Here is an 18119-nt window from a genome sequence, read left to right as displayed (position 1 = left end):
TTTAAAAGGTAAAGCTTCTCCAAAGTCCGATTTGGTGAACAGATTCAACTAGTTCACTAAAACGAACCGGTTCAGAAGAATGATTTGTTCATGAACCGAACATCACTCCGGACCGTTTGTTTGAGGCTCTGGATTACAGCTAATAATGCTGTAAATAATGTTCAGTATCTTGCACAGACAGATTGTTTCGCTTCATAAGAGCTCAATATATCATCAGGAGTCACAGGTATTAATTCTGTGCTCCTTGATATGATAATTTATTTATTTTTTTTCAAAAACGGGCAGCTGCTGACTTGACTATGAATCACGGACCACGGTTTCAGCTAAAAATCTTCTTTACTGTTTACTGTTTTAGCGGTACTCACTATGGGATTTGACTGTTTGATTCATAGAGAAAGCAAGCTGTTTTCAAATGGATCAAACAGTTTTACTGCACTTTATTATTCTTACAGTTACTTACTTATAGCAGCTTACTTTTGCATTGCAAAATAAGCTGGATACTTTGTGCTTCAGAACTCAGCGAGACCATTATTGGCTTCATTAATCACTGTAAAATGCTCTCCGCCACTTGGGTGGCAGCTAAGACAGCTGTACCGCTCTGCTTTGATAAGAGCCTCCTGAAACAAGCTGTGTCATACGCTATGATGTTCTGTCTGGAAATAAACGCATGCCATGAAGCCTGCTGAGCGGGATGTAGCAGGCTCACTATGCAGCGTGCTGACCGCTGGGCTCAGCCGCCTGTGCAAAGCAAAGAGCTGGTGTCTTTTGTGAGCTGTGTCAATTGAATAACAAACGGTCTGTCCCTTTCTATTTGCCATTGACACAACCAGCACGCATGTGTCACAGGAGCTTCTACCTTTATGTAATGATTGATCCGCTCCACTGATGTAAAACGTGCTTCGGTTTCAGAAAGCAGCCTCACGGTGAACTGAAACAGGCCGGTTAGCTGGATGTGAGAGGGGAAAGAAAATGAGCAGTGAATAACAATGGTGCAATAGTAAGTAATGGAAATTAATCACGGCACAGTAATGGTCCTGCCCTACAAGCTTCCCCACTCATGTACAGTATGTGAGAACAGCGCACCTGTACGGCGTAGGAGATGGCCAGACCGGCGTAGGCAGGAGGAATGCGGCCGTGCATGAAGACGATGAGGAGGGCGACGGTGGTGATGAGAGAAATGCTGATGAGGTCCAGACGCACAGCCAGCCAGCGCATAGCACAGCTGAACAGATAGTGACACGCCTGATTTGTGTCAAGCAGGGCTTGATTCCTGGTGGAATATAACCCATATTTAACCTTATTTAAGTCCTTACTTTGTAAGTTTATTCATAACATACTTTTAATCTTGTGTGTGTGTGTGTGTGTGTGTGTGTGTGTGCGCGCGTGTATACATAAACACACACACACACACACACACACACACACACATATAGTTAGATAGATACAAAGAAGTCTCTTCTGCTCACCAAGGCTAAATTTATTTGATAAAAAAACCTGTTTTCTATTGTAATATATTGTAATATATTGTAAAATGTAATTTATTTCTGTGATCAAAGCTGAATTTTCAGCATCATTACTCCAGTCTTCAGTGTCACATGATCCTTCAGAAATCATTCTAAGATGCTGATGTGTTGCTCAAGAAACATTTCTGATTATTAATGCTGAAATATTTTTAACATTACAAATGTCATTACTGATCAATATAATGTGTCCTTGTTGAATAAAAGTATTAATTAATTTTAAAAATCTTATCTATCTATCTATCTATCTATCTATCTATCTATCTATCTATCTATCTATCTGTATTAAAATATACGTATATAATGCATTATCAAAGTTTTATTTAAAACTTAAACCTCTTATTGTGAATTTTTCTCGAAAGGTATGTATAATAAAATTTCTTTAAAATAAAACTCTCTAGGTTCTGTATTTGTCGTGATTTTCTGATGCAATGCCATTTGCGAGTGTGGCTTTTATGTACTGTTTGAACTTTGTGCAAACTTTCTAAAGCCACAGTACATGCAGACCTCAAGTAAAGTTTCACTGCAGTGTTTGTTTCAGAGAAAAGTTCTGCAAAGTCATGGAGGGCGTTTTGTTGTCTGAATATTACCTGTGTATGAAGTCAGCACCCCTGCCGTAAGCATAGATAGTGGACAGGCCTTGCAGACTGCTGGTGATATGAGAGGTGAAAGGGGATTGGCTGATATTTTCCAGGCGCTTCAGCTCACGAATGAGAACCCTTTGGGTAAAAAGGACAATCAGAAAAGTATATTTATATATATATATTTTTTTTTTCAGTCCCTGACAAAAAGTCAGCCAGTCTTAGAATATGAGCAGCGATATACGGCTGAGTTTTGATCAAAGCTCTGGCTCATCTCATCTGCTTATCTGTGTGGCTCACAGAGCTGCCTGTGATGTGACAGGTTAGTGGCTTATGAGATGGAGGCCCACAGGGGACAGTAATGGTGAGACTGAGGGGATCTTCCTGGCTGAGCTGCAGTCATTTCTGGCTTCTGAACTGATTTATACGGGGCTTTATGAGGCCTGTCACACATCAGCACTAACGCAGGCAGGACAGCAGCGTCAGGCAGAGCCAGGCCATTATTGATGAGCAGTCAGGCTGATTTCAGCTTGTAAGTGCATATATGAAAAAGGCATTGCACGTGAATAATGTTGTTAATGATTCATTCTTTTCTTAAAAAGAGGCCAAGCGAAGGAGGACAAACATGCCCTTGACATGCTTTCTCTAAGGCAGATGCTATGAAAATATATTTATAAGGGTGGTTCTATTGTCTTTTAGACATATTTAAAAGTAATAAAAAAAAAAAAAATAAAAAGATAAAAAAAAAAAAATATATATATATATATATATATATATATATATATACATATACATATACATATACATAAATTCATTTATTTCTATTATAACAAATTTTTACAAAATAAGTCCAGCAATTTTCACTTAGAACTTGCTAGTAAATTTTACAATTACAAATAAACGGCAAGTAAAACATTGAATTAAACATGAAATGGCATGAAATAGCAACTAAAATATAATTTTTGTAAAAGATTTTTTAATAATTGTTTTATTTACAAAGTCTATTACAAAATTTTTACAGTCTATTATGTATATGTAAATGTAAATATTATAAATATTAAAATAATATAAATGTAAAATATATATTAAATGTAAATACTTAAATTTTGTAATTAAATATATATGTGTATGTATATGTGTGTGTGTATATATATATATATATATATATATATATATATATATATATATATATATATATATGTATATGTATATATATATATATATATATATATATATATATATATATATATATATATATATATATATATATATATATGTATATATACACATGTATGTATATATTATATATATATATATATATATATATATATATATGTGTGTGTGTGTGTGTGTGTGTGGTTAATATATAAGAAAAAACTATAAATTCTAATTAAACAATTATATTACACATAGAGAATAGAGAAAAGTTTCTTATCTTTATTATCTATTTGTGAAATGCTTTTCTTAAAAAGTGTGTATTTAAAAAAAAAAAAGTAAGATAAAAGCCACTAGATTTGATGACTTTGTGCACACCATTGGAACTATATTCAATTCAATTCAATTCAAGTTCATTGTATAGCGCTTTTCACGATACAAATCATTGCAAAACAGCTTTAAAGTCGATTAATCAGCCTGGTCTATATATTTGGTTCTATTTTATTCAATGACACAGCTCAACTATCTGTTTGACCCATTAAATCTGTAAGACCAAACCTGGAGATGCGGTTGACGATGAAGAGGAACACCCCTAAAGGAACGATGGAGATCAGGAACCAGGGAAACACAGCACCCACCATGCCCAGGCAGAACAGCACCAAAGTCACATTCTGGAGCAGCATTTCAGCTTGCATCGCCAGACGCACGTCAACTACGCAAAGAGGAAGAACAGAGAGCGAACGTGTGAGAGAGCGAGACATCAAAACGCTTCGAGACGCCCCCGTCATCCTGCATTTGAAAGGATTTGTGAAGAAAGATAGAGAGAGGTTCCTCACCCTCATCCATGTCCCTGGAGAATCGGTTGAGAATGCGTCCCAGGGGTGTTGTGTCGAAAAAGCGCATGGGGCTCAGAAGTAGAGTCTTAAATAGTTTATCATGCAGAACTGAGGCTGCCCGCACAGTGCACTGCAAAAACAACAAAACAACACACACAACAGTGTTAATAATGCATGCACCCAGACACAACCAAAATGCTAATAAATGGGCCGGAGATTTAAAAAACCTACAAAATTCTTTAGTTAGGGTCCATAAAGCAAATAAACAGGTCAGGGATGCACACAAGCATTTTAGCTAGATTTATATGGGGAAAACCTTGGCAAGCATACAGCGATGCTTCTGCTCTGTAAGGCCCAGTCTGAGACGTCACACACATCCTCAGCAAAACAGGTGAATTTCCTGCTTTGATGACAGATATTCACTGGAATAAAAACTTTGCATGGCCCTTTTCAGAACAGCAAAACAGCTTAATGTTCACTGTTGTTCCCTCCTGAGGACACCCCTGATACATCTGGTTAGAAGCAATAGATGATTTAAATCAAGAGGCCAGAGAGAGACCCCTTTACCAGCTTTTTTGGTGCAAATGAAAGTTAATATACAACATATTTAATATCAGTGTAATGCATTACAATACTCCCTTTAAAAAGAAACTAATTGTGTTACTTAATTAGTTTTTATGGAAAGTAATGCGCTGCGTTACTTTTTCTTATCTAGTCTGGGCTTGCTTGTTGTTTTTAATATAAAAATGTTCTATTTTTAGCAAATGTAAAAAGACCTTTCACACCAAAAGTGAAATGAATACGCCTCAGGCTGAAGAAATTAAATGCATAAAGGATTTTTGTGTTAACATTTAATTATTGCAGGTTTGCGTCATATTCTGAGTTTGCATTTCACTGTTTTTATTCATTTTTTGAGGAATACTGAATCTGTTTTTGTGCAAGTGAGATGAGTAAATGCATGCTGACATTTAGTCTAGATCTACAGTAACATCATGTTCACACAGCGCACACACCTCTGCACTTACAACCCATTTCTGTCAACATGAGGACCGGAGAGCTGTCAGTATATAAATGGAAAAACAAACTGGTGTTAATTATTTGAAAAAGTATCTCAGATATGTGCTTGTAAATTAAAACATTACTTGTAATGTGTTGCCCACAACCCTGTTATTTTAACATTTACCTGTATTTATGTTTACCTGTATGCATTTACAGTAGCTTAAGGTTTTATCCGAAGCACCTTACATTAGAGGAGCAATAGTAATTTGTCACGTAGCCAACAATATTTGCGGTATAAAATGTGATGTTTATAAGAAAGCTATCCCCCCAAGAAATTAATACTTTAATTCAGTGAGGATTTATTAAATTCAGAAGTGACAGTTAATACACTGATAACGTTACTAAAGATTTCTATTTTAAATAAATAAAAAGAAAAGAATCCTGAAAAATAAAATGTTTCCACAAAAATATGAAGCAGCACTACTGTTTTCAACATTGATAGTAATCAGAAATGTTGTTTGAGCAGCAAATCATAATATTAGAATGATTTCTGAAGATCATGTGACACTGAAGACTGGAGTAATGATGCTGAAAATGCAGCTTTGATCACAGGAATAAATTACATTTTAAACTATATTAAAATCGAAAACAGTTATTTTAAATTGTAATAATATTTCACAATATTACTGTTTTCTTCTGTAATTTTAATCAAATAAATGAGGCATTAGTGAGCAAAAGACTTCTTTTCATTAAAGTGAGACGTGAATGATAGTGTATCTAATACATTAAATATATATATATATATATATATATATATATATATATAAAAGACATTAATAAATAAATTCATTTTGTCATTTTAAGTCACGCAGGGAAAATAAAGTGGCTGGGATTGCATCAGAAATAGAAAACAGTCATTGTGAACTGTACTGTGAACAGACTGGCCGTGCTGCAAAGAGCACATCTAATGTAGACAGCTTCGTTAATTATAATGAAAGCAATCTAATTTTGGCCTAATGCACAGACCGTACCAGCGTAGACGACATGATGTCACTTCAGCGCTTTACACAACTAACACACACGAGGCGTAGTAAATGCATGAACGTCATCACTGCAGCAGCACATATAAACACACAGTTACATAAGTGCAAATATTCTCAAACACATGTCAAGAGACCACTGAGAATATGCCAGACATGCCCTCATAACAAAATTCCTCATGTTATCCTCATGGGAAAAAATGTTACCATTTGGATTTGATGCTTTCTGGCACAAGGGAACAAAATTCGTTCCATTAACAGAATATGTAAAGTTCCCAAATTTGCGATCTTACCTCTGGGTAAAAAGAGATTAGCCATCATCGAGGAATTAGTGAATACAAGTGGCACACAATTACACAGACACATAACCTCTCTAATGTGCTGTCGGCTCTGCTTAATGGAGAAGAGGGCACAGGTTCCTGAGGGGACACATATACTCAACCCCTCCAGCTCAAAGTCAAGACACTGGACAGATAAATGGATTTAGCCTGCAGGCAATTTCAATTAAAGAGCAGAAAAAAGAGAGAGAAAAGCAGACACTTGGCAATGTCATGGATTGCAGAGCAAGGATTTGGTGTGGAAATTAAACTGAAACTATGGAAAGTACACTGTTCTAGGTTTTTCACTCCACAATTACAATTTACAGTAACAATATGTGACCCTGGACCACAAAACCAGCCTTAAGTGTCAATTTTTCGAAATTGAGATTTATACATCATCTGAAAGCTGAATAAATAAGCTTTCCATTGATGTATGGTTTTTAGGACAATATTTGGACGACATACAACTATTTGAAAATCTGGAATCTGAGGGTGCAAAAAAAATCAAAATATTGAGAAAATCGCCTTTAAAGCTGTCCAAATGAAGTTCTTAGCAATGCATATTACTAATCAAAAATGAAGTTTTGATATATTTACGGTAAGAAATTTACTAAATATCTTCATGGAACATGATCTTTACTTAATATCCTAATGATTTTTGGCATAAAAGAAAAATCGATGATTTTGGCCCATACAATGTATTTTTGGTTATTGCTACAAATATACTTAAAGACTGGTTTTGTGGTCCAGGGTCACATATATATCACGGAATCTATAGAAGTCTTGGAAAAAAAAAAATAATGCTAGCAATCAAATTCTTCTTTATTTTAACAAACAAAACAAAACAAACCCTGCAAATTAATAAAAGAACGTTATACAGACACTTCAAATGTGGTGGTATTTCATGATTTGTTTATTGCATTTACTATATTATACTTTCAATAAAACATTTGCATTGGGTGTGTAAAAGCTGTTTTATAAACGTTTTTGGCCCGAGTTTTTGTTGCATTTACAGTTTTGACGAGCAGGCGTCATCAATGTGCGATGTTTGGAGCGCTTCGAAATAGTGAATAATGTTGGTTCAGTTGATTCAAAGCTTCAAAAAGGTTCATTTCTCCCAACACTGCTTAGTACAGCGTACAACAACATATCAGAAAAACAACATATTGTTGCATTCGTGTGTTGATTCTCTTCACGTTTCATCAGTCAAAGTATTTCTTTGCACATTTTATACAGCTACAGCGACAGCTGGACAAATTAACACGTGACAGTTTAATGCGGTGCACTTTTTTGGTGCATAGTTATCACGATATATTGTCACACCACTAATTAACACGATAACGATATAACATTTTTAAATATCACAATTATTGTCAAAACTGGTGTATCACATGCACAGTCAATAGCATATCGGTTTACAAAGACTACACCACCATGGGAAAAAGGCATTAATTGCAATGCCCCCTTGACAGATTAACCTGCTACTCTCAGGTAGATTCAGGCAGTGATGAATAGTGCATGAGCAAAGAGGAAATGCATCTGCCTAAGGACCCAAGTGTTTGATAAAAAATTCAGCTGTGTGTAATGGAGACAGGAAGCCTGAACAGAGGAATCTCGTGTGCTGACAAATAAACTCCAGATTACCTTGACGAACACCAGCCCTCGCACCGTCTTCAGGAAGAGCGCCGCCCCCATGGATAAGACGTACACCCTGGAGTAGTACTGGATGTGCGGATTCAGTCGCATGCTGTCGCTCTCAGCGGTCTCGTTTGCCTGCAGCAGCGAGGAATTCTGCAGGGACAAAGGAACATCACCTTGGAAACATGATCCTTCCCTGGAGATTCCCAACAAACCAGCTGAACTGTGTGCACCAGTCCCAGTCTCAATTATTTTACAGAATGCGAGTTAACTGCAACATCTGTTGCCGTGATTGTCCCTCTGAGTAAATCGTGTGGAGTCTGGCACTTCTAATTAGTTTCGGGATTGATGTGCGTTTCGGCTAAGCATCAAAACTCAGCGTTTAAAGCTGGTGGTTTGTTGTCTTAAAGGAATAATTAATTTTCCAAACCTCCCTGCTGAAAAAAAACCAACAGAATTTGTTATGGTTTTACTGGTTATAATGGGAATTGTAATGTGGGTCTCTATTGGTGATTGGTCGCCTTCTATTGGTGGCTTGTTAAAACCACTAAATCCTAATGGCATATGTCCCAAAACACACTACAGAATACCATTTTTAATGGTTTTAATGGTTAAAAGTTGATGGTTTGTAATGGTCTTTGTAGTGGAAACCATTAGAATTTCTGTGATGGTTTCTATTGTTTTTTCAGCAGAGCGTGTAAGCTTCAGGGAACGTGTAAGCTTTCAAGCTTCAAAAAGGGTACACAAGAACCAAAAAAGTATCATGGTCAATTTTAAAGGGTTATTTTACTCTAAAATGTCAATTCTGTCATCATTTACTCACCCTCGTGTCATTCCAAACCCATAAGAAATTTCGAAGCAGGTTCGTGAATCTTTTGATTCAGATCTGAATAATGGTTCGCGAATCATTAATTAAGTTATATTTTCCGATATTCTCTTTTGAGTAGTTAAACAATCCAAAGAAAATATAAAAAATGGCATCTTCTTCAGAAGAGTGACAATCAGCAACTCACTTCAATGTCTGACGGTGTTCAATGTTCAACATCATACCAATTGCTTGATGCACGAGAACAAATTTCATTGGTTTTTGCTAGCAGGGGTGTAATAAGTACACATACTAAGTAAGAATTTTTAAATTAACTAGCCAAAAACAAACATGAGTCAAAGAAAAAAAAGGAATGTTTTTGAGGGCGAGTAAACAATGACAGAATTAGATTTTTGGGTGGAGTATCACTTTAAAGAGCAAGATGCCAGAAACATCCAGAATACAGGACCTTGTGTTGAGTTAATGATGAGTAATATAAAACATACAATACTGACGTTTTGTGTTGTCTATTCATCACCCCGTCCTCAACAATAATCATTTGATTAATTGTTGACATATCTGAAAATTTGAATGCAACTTTGAATGCTGTAAACATTGTTTTAGCTGATCAACGATGACAAAATTTTAATTTTGGGGTGAACTAACCTTTAAAGCTATTATTCACAAAAATAATTAAAATCCACCCTTATTCACTTTAGTACACTAATGAAAGATTATGAGCAAGTAGCGAGGAAACAAATGATTCTTTTGAGTCAGATCATGTTGATGACGGGAATGATTCATTCGATGATTTGTTTTTACTGATCAGAACTTCTCCTTCCTCAGAAGAGTGAAGACCGAACTGCTATTGTTAGCTGAATAATCACTTTGTCTTACCCCGCTGCCCTGCCTGATCCAGTAACTGAGCCACCAGTTGCTGAAGGCGATGCTGCCGGTGGTGAAGAGGAAGAGGAGGATGTTCACGATGAAGGCCAGAGACCCTCCGGCAGCCTTGATGTAAGCAGCGTACACGGTCCAGGCCACAGCCCCGCTCCCCTTTTCCTCCGCCTGCATGAGCTGATCTGTGCGGGGCACATCAGACAACAGAAAGAGAGAAGAACAAAAAAGAAGTGTGACTCATCCACCGTTCAACCAATGCTTCCCAAAACAGGTCACATGGTGGCTAGCCTATGACCAAACCAGATCAAAGAAAACAGGCAATTTATTTGCTGGGTGGTGTTCCAGAAGTGCTTATATCGAGTATAACAGTCCTGGGAACAAGCTTGTGTTTGCATCGTTTTTAGATCAGCGCATGCAAGCGAGATGTTTGTGCCAAACACAATGTGTTTTTCAATTCATTATTGATAAAAATTTGTAGTGTATATATATTGTATATTCATACACACACACACACACACACACACACACACACACATATACATATACACACACACACACATACATATATACACACACATATATATATATACACACACACACACATATATATATATATACACACACATATATATATATACACACACACATATACATATATATACACACACATATATATATACACACACATATACATACACACACACACATATACACATATACACACACATATATATGTATATACACACACATACAAATATACACACACACACACACATATACATATATATACACACACACACACACACATATATATATACACACACACATATACATATATACACACACATATATACACACACATATATACACACACACACATACATATATATACACACACACATATATATATATACACACACACATATACATATATATACACACATATACATATACACACACACAGACACATATATATATACACACACACACATATATATATATATATATATACACACACACACACACACACATACAGTATATATATATATAAACACCTAAAAACACACTATTTATAACAATATGTTGATTACAAATGATGAATTTGTAGATTATAAATTATATATTATATATTATCTGCTTTAATACAAAACATGAGCATGGAAAGCTGAATAGATAATGTATAATTTTCTAAAATTAATTCTGTATGTTAATAATGAGAGAAAGAGAGAGAGAGAAAGAGAGAGAGAACATTTATAAATATTAATATATTTATAATAAGTTAAGGTATCACTTTATTTTATGGTCTCTTTAACTAGTGAATAAGTGCTCCCTATTCTAAAGTGTTACCTAAGTTAACAATAACATAAATGCATCAACACAAAACTTGACATAATCTGAACAGGTAAAAAAAATTATTCTGCAATTCTGCAAATCATTCTCAGTGTTTGCCATCTTCAATGTTTGATTTCAAACATTTTCACCTTTTTTTATTACCTTTTTTTTGGTAATAAGTTAATGGCTATGGTAATGCCTCTCCAGAGTCATCCAATATACAGTCCTGAGGAGAACACAAATGAGAAGCACTGGATTAATCCTCACCTCCTTTCTTGCTCTCAGTATGCGGTTTGGCTGCGGGGCTGACATGCAGGGACACCGGGCTGCTCTCCTCCTCGGCCCTCTGCTTGTTTTTCAGGTTCTTCCTCACTAGGTTCTGGATGAAGGATGAAGAAAAAGAGAAAGAGCGAGACCTGGTAAAGAGCAATCCGCACCTGATTAACAGAACAAATCAGCCAGAACAATGGCTGCTGGGTCATTAATACAGAGATCAGTGACAATGTCCCTCGGCTGTTACTCCCACAGATCAATTCACTTATAAATTACAAAAGCACAGTGTGAATTAACATTTCAAACCTAGTGGCTTTGCAGCCCCTGGCTCATGAATTTTGCAGTAGGTGATGTAGGATGTTTTGTGAACGTGTGACCCTGGTGTTTTCCCATAGGGCAGCACCGCTGCGGGCGGCATATCGCACCTCTTGCTGCATGCTGTTGAAAAGGGCAGCGTAGTCTCGGCCTTTCTCCATCAGCTGGACGTGTGTGCCGTGCTCTGCTATCTGACCGTCCTTCATTAACACCACCTCATCACACTCAGGCAAGTACTGTAGAATAAACACACCCGCGGGAAAGGACATAGAGTGTCAGAAAATACCGTGAGGAGACCTTATGCTACATTAACCCAAACCCAAGCATATTAATATCAAATCAGAAGGCATTTGCTCAATAAAAAAAAAAAAAAATGTTTTAAGGGACATTTTTGTCCCTTAAATAGGGATGCATGACAATTAAAAAATATATATATATTTATTAAGATTTTATTAAGTCAATATTTGATATATCCCCAAGCATATTAATATTATAATAGAAGTCACTTGCTCAATAAAAAATGTTTATAAAATGTTTTGTTGTGTCTTATGTTAATATGGATGCATGACATGCCATTAGTTATCAATGAATTTTGTTCATATTTAGTATGATTTTTTTTATTTATCAGTAACAGTAAGTATTGAATATATATCATCATATATGTTGGCTTCTAAGTGGTGCTTTTGAAATTTGAAATTTCCTTTACTTTTACTTTTTTAGATTACCTTTACCTTACCTTACCTTTCTGACATCTAATGCTCACTTGAATATTATGAATATTTAGCAAATGACTTTTTTTTAAATAGGCATTATAATGTTTGAAAATGATATGCACTCTAGCGGTTAATAAACAGAACTGCGTGCGTCTTGTGGAAGAACATTGAAGTTGGAGCTACTTCTCTCTGTTTATGTCTATGACGAATCACGCAGGTACTGGGCTACTCCGCGGTTCATGATGGAAAAATATATTATAGGTGTACCGTAGTGATTCAGGATAAGCCACAAACACAGTTTGGAAAATGGATTCATGATGTACTACTTATATAAATTTAGTAAATTTTGAACAAAAAATAAATAATAAATAAGTTACGGACTGCAGCTTTTAAGTATTAAAAATCTTTTGTTAATTGGAATAAAGCTGAAATAAAATAAAATATGAAATACTTAATTAAAAACTTTGAAAATTAGAAGTTAAAACCTAAAGTACTAACATTATTAAAACTGAAATATCAATTAAAAAAAAAAAAGATCCTAAAAAAGCTAAATAAAATAAAAAAGACAAAGAAAGACAAGACTTAAACAAAAATGAAATCAAAACCTGAAAAAATAAAAATTAAAGCTTATTATTAAATTAACAGCTATATGCAAAATAAATGTGTATTTGACACATATTGGCCTTTCAAAATATTTTATAAGCACAAAAAGGCATTTAAAGCCATGCTGTGTTATCAATATAGGAACTGCCTAACAATGGCTTCTGTAATACAGCACGGCCTCTCGAATGAACCGTATTCAGTTCACAAACGTATATAATCTCACTGAAGCTTGGTGGATGAGTACAATGTCACCTGTCCCAGTCTGTGCTGTATCTATGCGGTACATCACATGCATTCATAAGCCTCTTGCCTGCAGTTGGTGTGTGACAAAGACGACAGTCCTGCCCTTGGCCGCGCGGCGGATGGCGCTGTGGAATAGGTGCGATCCCACGCGAGCGTCGACGGCGCTGAGGGGGTCGTCGAGCAGAAGGACGGGTCTCTCGCTGTACAGCGCACGGGCCAGACTCACTCTCTGCCGCTGGCCGCCGCTCAGGTTAGCTCCTCTCTCTCCTATCTACAGCAGATCATTCACTTCAGCCACAGTATGAACACACTGCATTTGTTCAACTGAAAACTAATATGTGACCATGGACCACAAAACCAGTCATAAGGGTCTTTTTTTTTTTTTTTTTTTAAATTGAGATCATTAAACAGTCTGTAAATACAGCTAAATGCCACTTTTGTGTTTTTCTGTGCCACTTCTGTAGTGCAAAGATGAATTGTTGATACTGATTTTATTTGATTGGTAACTTATTCTTCCTTATTGTAAATACAAATTTATGAATTTGACATAAAAGATGACATACATTTAATAAGGTAAAAAAAAAAAACAATGCCACTGCAAATCACTTTGAGGAGTCAAAAATATCTGAAAGCTGAATAAATAAGCTTTCCATTGATGTATGGTTTGTTAGGATCGGACAACATTTGGCCGAGATACAACTATTTGAAAATCTGGAATCTGCAAAAAAATCTAAATATTGAGAAAATCGCCTGTAAAGTTATGCAAATTAAGTCCTTAGCAATGCATATTACTAATCAAAAATTGAGTTTTGATATTTTTACGGTAGGAAATTGACTAAATATCTTAATGGAACATGATCTTTACTTAATATCCTAATGATTTATGGCATAAAAGAATAATAGATAATTTTGACCCATACAATGTATTGTTAGTTATTGCTACAAATACACTCGTGCGACTTAAGACTGGGTCACATATGAGTGAGAATTGAACGACCTTGTGCAGTGATTGTGTTTGTCGAGGTCAGAGATTATATTCTGAGCGCTATAATGCAGATACCTCAGTCATATCGCCATATGGCAGCTCAATAATATCAGGAAATAAACAGCAGGCTTCCAGAACTGCGTTGTACCTGGTGAGAGACGAGCAAAAAACTTGCTTAATTTTAGAAGAAAGGCCAAAGTCATTTTTATGCAGAACTTATGTATGCATGAATACAGCTCCCTACTTCTCCTCAATGTATTTTTTTCCAAACAGGATGTTCTCCCTGAGGGAATCGTTGAGGATCCAGGCCTGTTGAGCAACATATGCAAAGTCTCCGTTTACAGCTACTGAGCCGCCAAGAAGGGTCATCTAGACAGAAGGTGGAGAATCAGACCTATACATCTGCTTTCACCCTGCTGAGAGGGCCAGCTGCTTTATGTCCAGGCTGCTTTATGATGGTTAAAGGGGTGGTTATAAAAAATAAAGGCTTTTCATTATTTACTTTAATTTCGTGCCAAACCCATATGCTGTTATTTTCTCAGTGGAGCTCATAAAGAGAAACACTCATCCTTTCTGTAAAACAACAGCTGTCAAGCTCCAAAAACAACAAATAACGTAACATTGTACCATATGACTTCCAAAGTCGTACGGTAACTTTTTGTGAGAAAACAGACTGGAATTTAAGGCGTTATTCACTAATGATCATCCCTAAATCAAAATGTGTCCTTTTCTATGTCTGTTGTGATTACATCCTTGATATAAATACATAAACCACAGAATTATCCATAGACAAATCTTTTAACATGCCGTTGAAAGTTTAGGGTTTATAAACAAGTCTCTTATTCTCAGAAAGGATGCATTTATTTGATCAAAAATACAATAAAAATTGTAAAATTATGAAATATTATTACAATTTAAAATAACAGTTTTCCATTTGAGTATATTGTAAAATGTCATTTATTTCTGTGATCAAAGCTGAATTTTCAGCATCATTACTTCAGTCTTCAGTGTCACATGGTCCTTCAGAAATCATTCTAATATGCTGATTGGCCACTTAAGAAACATTTGAATTATTATTAATGTTGAAAACAAGTTGTGCTGCTTAATATTTTTGTGGAAACTGGGATACATTTTTTCAGTATTCTTTGATGAATAGATGAAGCTCAAAAGAGCAGCATTCATTTGAAATAGAAAAAAGTTTTCTAAAAACTTTTCAAATGTTTTTACTTTCATTTTTGACCAGTGGAATGCATCCTTACGGAATACAAGTATTAATATCGTTCTTTCTTCCAAAAAACAAAACAAAACAAATAAACACCATTCTCGCTGACCCCAATCTTTTGAACAGTAGTGTATGTAATTCCTCACCTGTCCAAGTAGCGCAGATAACAGCGAGCTCTTCCCACTGCCGACTCCACCACAAACCCCAACCAGCGACCCCTGGGTGTACAGCGCAGAAAACAGGCCGGCAAATTACGTCACGGGTATTTTATGGAAGTAGAGTGAATTTAATCCTTGTTATGCAAAGTTCTGTAAATAAATGACGCTGCATGCAAGACTTGAGCTTCCCACAAAAACCTTGTTTTTGTCTGAATATAATAAAACATGTTGACCTTCGACACTGTGCTATGTAATGATGCATCGCAGTACCTTCCGGATGCAGAGGTCTATGCGGTGCAGGGTTTTGTGCAGCGGAGGTCGGATGCTCTGTGTGGAGGAGATGGTGCTCTGTGGGCTCTCCTGCTCCATGTGTGTGAGGAGGTGCTCTGCGTTGGGTTCCTCGCTCTTCCCTTTGCTCTCTTCTGCGGTGATGTATAAGCTCAGTTTCTCCCTCCTCAAAACTCTCTTCATGCCTCCTCTTTTCTGCTGGGCTCGGCTCTTTTTCCCCGGTGAGCCGCAGGCCTTTTCCCAGGCCAGTGTGGCGTCTTTAAACTCCACCACATTGTAGGGATCTTCCGTTTTGTTTGAGATCAGCTCCCTGTCCTCCATCATAAACAGCTTCTGTGGGCGTAAGAGGAGGCATTAAAACGGAGAACCCTGAACTTGTTTAGTAAACACAGTACCGCAGAATATCCAGGCTCTTCTTTATAATGATTGTGAACGAGGACTGGGACTGTTAAAGGGATAGTGCACCCAAAAATGATACTGTGGAAGTCAATGGGGACCATTAACTGTTTGGTTAACAACATTCTTCAAAAGTTATGTTCCACAGAAGAAAGAAACTCTTACAGGATTGAAACAACTTGAGTGTAAGTTAGGGGCTGTTCACACAGAACCCGTTTTTTCATTCCAATGAGCTACTTTTCCATTGTTTTTCTATGTAAAGACGCTAGACGGACGTGTATGACTGTTGCGCTTGCGCCTTGTGTCTTTTGCAGCATCTCACACATGAGCACCGCGTTAAGACACAGTGTCAAGTAGGGTTGTGCTGATAGATGATATCTACGAGATATCGCCTGTGGCTGATGCCTTTGACAATAGCAAGACAATTATTATTATTAGCAGGCTAATTGATATTAGGGCTTATTTGTTCCATTATTTATTTTTCCGCATTTTTACAGTGTTGCGCATTATAGCCAATCACATACGATTATATTGAGTTTATGAATGCAATGGCCAATCAGAGGTGTTCAGATGAGTCATCGCTGAAACTGCGGAGTTTTGTTGTTAAGCACGTGCTGACTATATTCTGACTCACAAATTCTCTTTGGGTAGTCGTGGCCTAATGGTTAGGGAGTCAGGCTTGTAACCTGAAGGTTGCCAGTTCGATTCTCGCGCCGGCAGGAATTGAAGGTGGGGATTGTGAATGAACAGTACTCTCTCCACCTTCGATACCATGACTAAGGTGCCCTTGAGCAAGGCACCAAACCCCTAATTGCTCCCTGGGTGCTGGAGTAATGGCTGCCCACTGCTCCGGGTGTGTGTTCACTGTGTGTGTGTGTGTGTGTGTGCATTTGTTCACTACTCACTGCTGTGTGTGTGCACTTGGATGGGTTAAATGCAGAGCACCAATTTCGAGTATGGGTCACCATACTTGACAATACATCACGACTTAACTTAACTTAATAAACAACAAAGCGCAGATGTACGAGCAATGTTAGCATAAGAGATGTATTCATCATACAATGTAGACAGCTTCACTGATTATAACGTGAATGTTTTTTAAAAGGCATAAACTCGTGCTAGACTGAAGTCAGTGATGCTATTCTTTGGTAATGTAAATGTTCTTTGTTCGTTTTCTGTAGCTGTTTGAATAACTGAGGAAATGTGAGCCGTATGATTAGTAACTTGCAATTTTTCTATTAAACTGTTGTTAAATACAAATTCAGTTGTATTGAAAACATTAGGCTGCTTTTAGCCTCACGCTGGTAAATAAACGAAACGAAACTAAGTAAATAAATAATTAAATAAATTAGCACATATATATCATGTATCGGTAATCTCAAAGGCGGACGATTAAATCTAAAAATCAAAAATGTTTGCATATGTGTTGATGAGTGAGAACTTAATCAGCATACAGTATGTGATATCTTTACTAAGATCTCAGTAAATGTTTATCTTGAAATATTACTAAAAATATCAAATGTATTCTTAGGTTTACATTATACAAATCAGTAAAAATGAATGGTGGATGTTTTTTTAGAATGGTACTAAAAAGGCCTTTCAATCAGAAGACAGAAGGCATGTAGTAGATTGTTACAACAGGGTTTTCAGCAAAGTTTGATCATGTTGATAATTTAGAGGACTTGATACCGTAGGCTTTATAGGGTTAAATAATTTTTGGTCTTACACTATCGCACAGCTTCAGAAGATTTACAGTGGGTATGGAAAGTATTCAGAGCCCCTTAAATTTTTCACTCT

The 18119-nt window shown here is 36.4% G+C and overlaps 1 protein-coding gene across 3 annotated transcripts in view; it reads right to left on the bottom strand.

Moving 5' to 3' along the window:
* The window catches only part of wu:fb13g09 (ATP-binding cassette sub-family C member 5), a 46250-nt gene that overhangs the window by 7209 nt on the left and 20922 nt on the right, over window positions 1-18119 (bottom strand). For 2 of the 3 annotated variants that reach the window (XM_058798285.1, XM_058798286.1), the window contains 14 exons: window positions 15909-16259; window positions 15627-15698; window positions 14503-14627; window positions 14334-14406; window positions 13341-13544; window positions 11825-11950; window positions 11394-11505; window positions 9792-9976; window positions 8096-8242; window positions 4093-4222; window positions 3815-3968; window positions 2111-2239; window positions 1084-1270; window positions 857-946 (listed from right to left, as the gene is read on the bottom strand). In XM_058798285.1, coding sequence (XP_058654268.1) covers window positions 857-946; window positions 1084-1270; window positions 2111-2239; window positions 3815-3968; window positions 4093-4222; window positions 8096-8242; window positions 9792-9976; window positions 11394-11505; window positions 11825-11950; window positions 13341-13544; window positions 14334-14406; window positions 14503-14627; window positions 15627-15698; window positions 15909-16259 — 2085 coding nt within the window. Of the gene's footprint in view, window positions 1-856; window positions 947-1083; window positions 1271-2110; window positions 2240-3814; window positions 3969-4092; window positions 4223-5105; window positions 5691-8095; window positions 8243-9791; window positions 9977-11393; window positions 11506-11824; window positions 11951-13340; window positions 13545-14333; window positions 14407-14502; window positions 14628-15626; window positions 15699-15908; window positions 16260-18119 lie in introns of those variants that run through there. The other variant, XM_058798287.1, reaches the window with a different exon arrangement.

The sequence above is a fragment of the Onychostoma macrolepis genome, chromosome 14, assembly GCF_012432095.1.
Source record: "Onychostoma macrolepis isolate SWU-2019 chromosome 14, ASM1243209v1, whole genome shotgun sequence".
Classification (NCBI taxonomy): domain Eukaryota; kingdom Metazoa; phylum Chordata; class Actinopteri; order Cypriniformes; family Cyprinidae; genus Onychostoma; species Onychostoma macrolepis.
The sequence above is the reverse complement of the archived record's forward strand: the minus strand, read 5'-3'. Positions and strand labels throughout refer to the sequence as shown.